Here is an 8466-nt window from a genome sequence, read left to right as displayed (position 1 = left end):
GTTTCCAAATAATAAATAACCTCAAAATTTGGACAAGCAACCTCGTAACCTCATAACTTTGACAAAGTAAAGCAACAAAATCCACTTTTTCTTTAGGGTCCTCAAGGAAACGATTTTAACTGACAAACAATGGCGGACGAGGACCCAGTTAATGGAACCTCCGATGAAAATAGCGAAAAATCCCAGCAGAAGAAACAGGTTAAATATGATAGTGGGGCTGCGGATCTTGAAAAAGTAACGGATTACGCTGAGGAAAAGGAAATTTCCACTCAAGACGTTGCGAATGCTATTTCGGCTATCGGTGACCGAAGAAATCAGGCTGCGCTAGAAAAACAGGCCAGGGAAAAAGAGCTACTGAAGGTACTCAGTTGAAATATTACAAGTTGAAATTAAGTAATTCGGCTATACTTTAAATTAAACAAAACATGACACTTAAAAGGCTTTATTATTAAAGATGGTCCTAATCTTTAGACTTTAAGTTAATACAAGTGCCTTATGTCTTCCATTATACATATAATTTATTTTCAGTTTCCTTGTCAATATAAAGGACTTTTACCAGGTTCCCACCATCTGTACATCTTCACTTGCAATTTTTCTATAGATGATAATAAATCAATTCTTTTTTTTTAGGTTTCTATTAAAAAGGAGGATGTGGACCTAATAGTAAGAGAAATGGAAATATCAAGATCTATAGCCGAACGAACATTGAGAGAAAATCATGGAAGTATTGTTAATGCTTTGATCTCCCTTACTAATTAATGTACCAAAATAAGTTGTTTATAATTAATAACTCTTTTATAAATAGCAGTTGTATTATTTTATTTCTATTAACAACAGCCATGTCACATCCTCAAAACAAAAATGCCAGAAAAAAATCATCTAATAAATATATATTAGATAGATATATATATTATATACAACTATAATAACTAATGTTATAAATTACAAATATGGACGATCCATAGGAGTTTTCTTAGCTTTCTTGTCTCTTGCCCTCGGGAACCACCTATGCTTTGTGGTATGTGTGATATTCATAAGTTCGGCTCTGGCTTGTTCAGGAGTTTTTTTATTGAATATTGATAAGAGCTCTGGAGTCAATTGAGTCTTCAAGACAGAAGGGTGCTCCTTACTTTTCTCCTCCGGCAGGGTCCTAGTACATTCATAGGGAAAATCTTGTTTTGGATGCCAGGCCACTAAGGTCGAACCGTCTGTGGTACACACGATTTTTGAATCTGCAGAATAGAATCGTTGAAATGACCTTTTATTGATGATATTTCTTGTGCAGCTTAACAAGCGGAAATTCATGTTGGCAACTAGAAAGCCGTTTTATTTTTTAGGAAATTGTGGTACAAATTGGGATGTTTACGTTTTAAATAACTTAACCTAACTTTTTAATTTCATGTGTGTGAAGCACTGACATAGAGACATACCTGTCATTTGATCATATATGTCCAAGCATTAAGCTTCATTCTGACTAGGACGAATTTCGCGGATTTTTCACAGAATGGGTCAAAGCCACATTTAAAAATATTCGAGCCGGAAAATTTTAACTTTTCTACGATGTTGATGCTTATCATGGGAAATATCATAGTCTAAAATTATTATTTGTTGATGTTTTGTGTTGTGTAACAGCAGTTACTTTACTCTTGGCCGTTTTAGGTGCAAACGGATAAATATATAATAATAATAAAAAGATAATTTAGTGATGAATGCAAAATAATCTTAACTATAATTATTATTTGCGAAGATATTTTTATGTAATTTTTTTAATTCATATGTTTCATAAAAACTGGAGACTTGCCACCTCCTGGAGTCTTATCCTCAATCTGTTGTACCTGAAAATGTTAAATAAGGAGCTAATGAAGACCATTTGTGATTTTACAATTCTTCAAAAATATTAGGCTTAATACATTTTTGTATATTTTGCATATAAAATATAATAAATAATAATAATAAATATAATAATATACAGGATCTAATATGTATATGTATATATTTATATATATTTGTCAAAATATACAAAAATATATTCTTATATACATATATATATATAAGAATATACAGGGTTACTGGTAATTCGATACATTCCTTTGGAGATGTGATAGGGGAGGGGGTAAGAAGTAAATTGAACCCTAATATGTATTATGCAAAAGTTGATAGTTTTCGACATATTTAATTTTTTCTGTTTTTCTTCAAAATGTAGACCTTAGTGGTTTAAAAGGCAGTTTCTAGAAAATCCGCTGAATATTTTTTTAACTTTTTGTTACGTTTGTAATGGCAAAAGTCCCGCAAATAGTTGTAACCATAGGTAAATTCTCGATGCAAAGTGTAATTTTTTTTTCTTAAATAAAATACTACACTTTCTAGTGGATATTTTTTGAAAAAAAACTATGCTACATTCTTCAAAATTTCCTTAAAACTTCCTTATTACCTAAGCTAGCTCACAGGATACAAATGCTTAAAAGTTAGGTGACATGGGTTTGTATTTTTATTATAAATTGTAAAGTAACGCATTTATCAGTATTTACCTTCACAAATCTTGTTCAAAATGAGAGCCTCTATTGCGAATACAGGCTCGGCAGCGCCTTCTCATTTCAGTCTTTGTTGTTCTAGTTGTTATGGTATTCCTGATCTGCTGGGCAGCGTTGGTTATTCTTTGGATAAGATCTTCCCGGGTAATTATTGGGGTTGCATAAACCAGTGCTTTCATTTGACCCCATATGCTATAATCCATATGCTATAAAATGAAGCGGGGTTAAATCAGGGCTTCGTGCTGGCCAAGCTATTGGACCTGACCTACCAATCCAACAATTTGGGAAACGTTCATCCAGGAACTGCCGAACTGACCGCCGAAAATGAGCTGGACAGCCGTCATGTTGAAATATCATTCGTCCTCTAACGGCGAGAGGAATATCGTCAAAAAGATCTTGTAGGTCATGTCGTAAAAAATTTTCATAAATATCCCCGTTTAAATGGTCTGGGAAAAAATGTGGTCCTATTACATCCCGGCCAATAAGTCCCATCCACACATTTACAGAAAACTTTCTTTGAAAACTGGTTTCTCTTGTTAAACGGGGATTTTCTTCGGCCCAAAAATGAAGGTTATGAAAATTTGTAATGCTCTCATGACTAAACTTTGACTCGTCTGTCCACAAAATGTCGGTTAAAAAAGTTCTGTTGTCTGCATCAGAATTTATAATAAATCTGCAGAATTCTACCCTTCTTATCGGGTCCCCTTCTTTCAATCCTTGGACAGGCGTATAATGGTAAGGATGGCTTCCCATTTGCCGAATCGTGGACCAAACTTTCCATTGCGATGATCCTGTTTGCTGCGCTACGGCATTAGTGGATGTGGTTGGATCGTCTTTAAAATGTCTTAATATTTCCTCCTCATCTTCTGCTCGATATACGCGAGGAGCGCCAGCGTCACCTCTTCTTGGTTTTACGGATCCAGTTTCAGCGATAGCTCGGTAGGTCGAAGCGAAAACACGGACATTTGGAATGCGGCGGTTCGGAAAGCGACGTTGGTATTCTCGGCGAGACTCCGCGGCATTACCATTGCAAAACCCATAAAACAAACATAATATCTGCATATTCAGCGTTAGTAAACGTGGCCATAGCGCAGAAACCAATAGAATACCTTCTTTGAAAACACGAGCAAAATAAACTCGAAACTCGTAATTTAACTACTTTCCACAACAATTATTGCTGTCAGACTATCTACACATCAAATTTTTAACAATAAAATTAAAAAAACATATTGTTGCTATAGTACTTAAATACCATAGAAGTAAATACCACTTGGCATTTTTCAAGTGCGTTCTTACTATTAATAATAAAAATACAAAATTCTGTTAAAATTTTTGGTAACATTTATAGCCTATGAGTTAGCTTAGATAATAAGAAATTTTTACGTAAATTTTGAAGAATGTAGCATAATTTTTTTTCAAAAAATATCCAAATATCCACTAGAAAGTGTAGTATTTTATTTAAGAAAAAAAAATTACACTTTGCATCGAGAATTTACCTATGGTTACAACTATTTGCGGGACTTTTGCCATTACAAACGTAACACTATTGTGTTGAGCATGTATTTTGCCTAAAAAGTTAAAAAAATATACAGCGGATTTTCTAGAAACTGCCTTTTAAACCACTAAGGTCTACATTTTGAAGAAAAACAGAAAAAATTAAATATGTCGAAAACTATCAACTTTTGCATAATACATATTAGGGTTCAATTTACTTCTTACCCCCTCCCCTATCACATCTCCAAAGGAATGTATCGAATCACCAGTAACCCTGTATATATGTTATATCACTGATTTAAAAATTACTTTTTTTAAAAAATATTTTTTATTATAAAATTATAAGTTTCAAAAATTACAGTATCATGACTTAACTTAAAGAGTCTAATCTAATAAAATCTTATACAATAGTTTTTGTGATCCTATTTATACGTAAAATATGCCGATTCAGTGGGAACAGGCATCTTGGTTGACCGTGTGTGTGGGTGTCTGCTGATCCGGCGTCTGGGAAGTGACTTATCTGGTTTAGATAAGTGTTATTTGATCCGGTGAGAACCAAGGACTGGGTGACTTTGTGAAGGTGACATTTGTTGTGGGAAAATTGGATATAACAGCTCCCCCATTAAGAAAAAAGTTGATGGGTGACAGCGACTTTTTAACACATCTGTTTGTTCGGGTTGAGCTCTAGTTCTTCTTCCTCTTCTACGAGATCTCCAATATGGATGCTTGGTCTTCTTCTGGGAAGGATCTTCCTCCATTGTCTGGTAAAAGTATTGCCTGGATGCTTAGGTGGTGAAGAAGGATAGTCATCGCTTGAAGTGGCGATTCCTATTTTGAGATTTCTTCGTTTTTTGCATTTACAGGTGATGTAGAGGATGAGCAATACTACAATCAAGATTATTGTTACAATAGTAAACCAGCTTATGTGTTTGTTAACAAAAGGTTGCTTTATGAGCCGGTCCAGTTCGTCAGAATATTGGTTTAGCTTATGTTGTGCTATGTTGAGGTCTTCTACGTTCAATTTATTCAGTTTAAGTGGTTTCAAATCGGGCAAATGTATTTTTTCTGGTATGTGGTCACAGCAGCTATAGGGTATAATAACTGGATGACTGCTATAAGTGATGTTGTCATGTGTGTCAATCTGTTTTTGGGCGTGGATTCTCGTGCTGCCAACAAATGCATTACATTCAGGTTGGAGTTTCAAGAGTGTATTGTTGTTAGTGATTTTCGTGACGATATCTCTGGTACCACATTTGATTGTTATGGGAAGAGGGTCAGCAACGGCTATTAGCCATAAGTTTTGGCTAATTTCTTGGATGTTGTAATCTTTTGCAAGTATTATGGAAGTCTGGCATGTCCTGGGTAGATTACTTAGTTGTCTGAGGAGTTGGGCTTCACAGATGGCGTCTGTGTCTATTGGATATGGAAGAATACTGGAACATAGTTTTGTTCTTTCTCCAAGAGATTTACATGTTGCTAGGTTCCGGATTGTTACATACAACAGTGAATCATCATTTCGCGCAATGTGTTTATATGATGTAGTTAAAATATGATGAAGACCTGTTCGACTATCCAATATTGGAATTGGATACAAATTAAACAAAGTATATTTTTCAGGATCTACCAGTGGTATGTTGAGAACAAAAATTATTCTAGAATCTATTTGGTATGCTTGTAGTTCTATTATATCAAGATATTGAGCCACACTAGAAGTGTAGATTGGTAATGGAAGGTTATTGGTTTGTAATGATTGTGATATGTGCTTTAAGGACTCAATTAAGTCTTGCGGGGTTATGATTGAACTATGTAGTATTTTTAATCTTGCGAAAGTTATTGCATTTATGACATCATTAAGATAGTTTTCAATAAATGAATAGCTCTCCATTAATGATTCACAAATGTTTAAAATTGCGATTTGGGATGAGTAGTATTTAAGCTGATCAGAAATATCCTTATTATTGAATTCCTAATTTCTTCTATATCTTTATTAAATGTTTCCTCGTCAACTTGAAGTTTTTGGATGGTGGCGTTAAAGTTCTTTATTACTGAGGTTGTTACGGAAATTTGATTTTTTAAGAGGTTCTCTAGTTCATGTTCGTCACGTGCTAGTTTGTCTATCCATTCATTAAAATATTCACCGTCTGAGGCATCTAGATTTCCAGTTATGGATTTCCAAATTGATCCCATACCGTTTATTAATCCACGTTTTTCTCTAAAAATGTTTTTGCGTGTGTCAACCATAATGTCTGAGTATTTTTGATTTATGCAGTTTGATATTTGTCTAAGGAGACTAACGTGAGTTTGGACTTCCGTCTTAAAAGCTAACATTTAAGGTACGTCTTCATCGAGGGTGTTTAACAGGTTGTTTAGTATTTTATCATTATTTTCTATTGTATTTTTTATTAGTTCTAAATCTTTATAAACAAGAAGGGTCCATTTGTTATTAGAAATTTTTAATTTTGATTCTTCGTGAAAGAAGATTCCAATGGTATTGTTGATCGGTGTTATGGAATATTGGCAAAGGATGACTGGAAGCCGTCCGAAGAATCTGAAAGAGAATTTACTCATGATAAGGTTTCATTCTATCAAATTTTATTTTTGATTTTTGATTTGTTTGGGGGTTTAATACAATTGCTGAGTTTTTAAGAAATTCGAGAATTTCAAAGGGTCCGTTAAACTTATTCGCTGCTTTATTTGCAATTTGAGATTCTTTAATATATACTTTATTACCTACTTGATAGTTTGGAGGGTTTTGGGAAAGATGTTGATCAAAACGTTCCTTAGCTTTTTCTTTTTTTCTATCAGTTTTAGATCGTGCAACTTTATAGAAGTATTGCATTCGATTGCTTAAGTCTCGTACATATTTAGATATTAAAGCTTTTTCATTATAGATGGTTTCAGGAGGTCTGGAGGACGTATGCCCAAAAATAAGCTCATATGATGTGAATCCATGTGTTTTATTTTTTGTGTTGTTATAACAAATAACAGCATATGGTAATATGTTGAAAGGGTGATCGTTTGGATTTTCGGCTTGATTAGCCCGAATCATTTCTCCTAAAGTTGCATGGAATCTTTCGATTGAGCCATTGGATTGAGGGTGGCTTACACTAGAAAATGTTAGTTTTATCTCATAGAGTTCGCAAAGATCTTTCATAAGGATATTGTCAAATTCACGGCCATAATCTGCATGGATCCTTAAGGGAGTGCCATAATGTTAAAAGAATAATAGAAGGGTGTTGATTACTGTTTTGGCAGTTTTGTCACTTAAAGGGTATGCCTGCGTAAATTTAGTGAGTTCATCTCATATGGTCAGTGCGTAATTTCTAGTTGGGTATTTATAAATATCGAGATTAATACGTTCAAATGGTGTTTTAGGAGTTTCGGTTATTACAAGAGGGTTGTTTAGGTTTTTCCTACAGGCTTTAACTTTTTGACAGGTTTCGTATGATTTTATAAGATTTTCAACGTCTTTTGAAAGACCTGGCCAATTGTATTTTTCTTTTATTCGACGTGTCGTTTCATTTATACCACGGTGTAAGTTAGTTTTACCGCGATGGTAATGATCTAGAATTTGGGGAATTTCGTCAGCGTCGGGAGTTTTAATGAGATTTTGGCAAATTTTGATTTTAATGTCTTTGTCGGCGAAAACGTAAGATAAAATTTCTAAAATAGGTAATTCAAGGCGGTTTTCGACGTAATAAGTGATTGACATATCAAATTTATTTTGTCCCGTATAAATCACGTAAAACAAATGCTGAACTACCATTTCAGGATCGAAAGGAAGGGGAATTATTAGATAATTTCGGTTTTTGACAGATCTGCTAGAAAATATATTAATTTGGTTTGCTCCAAAGTTAGCGTCTTCTTCAAAGATATCATCTAATATTTTATGATGAAGCTCTTCTAGTTTGTTTTGCCAAAAAAAGGTGACTATTCTTTTATGAGTATTTTCTAAAAGTTGTTCATTTGAAATTTCGATTTTAGAGTAGTCAATTAAAGATATTGTTTCGTATAAATGGGCAAAATTATTATATTCTTCAGTTATTTTTTTATCGTCTACTATTACTTCATCTGATTTTTCATCAGCACTTAGGGTTGAGTCAGAATCGTCTTCGTTTGAAGCGAAAATTGAAATCTTCTTTTGAAAATTTGAGCAATCTTGAAAATGATTAATTTTAATTCTAGAAAGGGCGTCCGCGTTTTTGTTTACTTTTCCAGGTTTATGAATAATTTTGTAGTTATATTCTTCTAACTTTAAACGCCAGCGTGCTAATCTGCTTCCGGGGTCTTTAATTGAAAAGAGCCACGTGAGAGGGCGATGGTCAGTGACTAGAGTAAATTTTCTTCCATAAGGGTATGGACGAAATTGCTTTACTGCCCACACAATTGCAAGGAGTTCCCTTTCAATGGTGGAATATTTTGTTTCAGCACTGCATAGTGT

The 8466-nt window shown here is 34.0% G+C and overlaps 1 protein-coding gene across 1 annotated transcript; it reads left to right on the top strand.

Annotated features, from left to right (window-relative positions):
- The first annotated feature begins 24 nt into the window (after positions 1 to 24).
- Positions 25 to 804, top strand: LOC126739964 (huntingtin-interacting protein K). The gene is made up of 2 exons (XM_050445805.1): positions 25 to 360; positions 631 to 804. Exons 1-2 carry the CDS (start codon positions 130 to 132, stop codon positions 757 to 759), a joined length of 360 nt encoding a protein of 119 aa, XP_050301762.1. The 5' UTR covers positions 25 to 129; the 3' UTR covers positions 760 to 804.
- The last annotated feature ends 7662 nt before the right edge of the window (positions 805 to 8466 follow it).

This window comes from Anthonomus grandis, chromosome 8 (assembly GCF_022605725.1).
Source record: "Anthonomus grandis grandis chromosome 8, icAntGran1.3, whole genome shotgun sequence".
In the NCBI taxonomy this organism is placed as follows: Eukaryota; Metazoa; Arthropoda; class Insecta; order Coleoptera; family Curculionidae; genus Anthonomus; species Anthonomus grandis.
This window is presented reverse-complemented; position numbering and strand designations above follow the sequence as displayed.

Coding starts and splice junctions, on each gene's coding strand:
- LOC126739964 (XM_050445805.1), top strand. CDS start 130: ATGGCGGACGAGGACCCAGTTAATGGAACCTCCGATGAAAATAGCGAA. Junction 361..630: donor GGGAAAAAGAGCTACTGAAG/GTACTCAGTTGA, acceptor CTTTTTTTTTAG/GTTTCTATTAAAAAGGAGGA.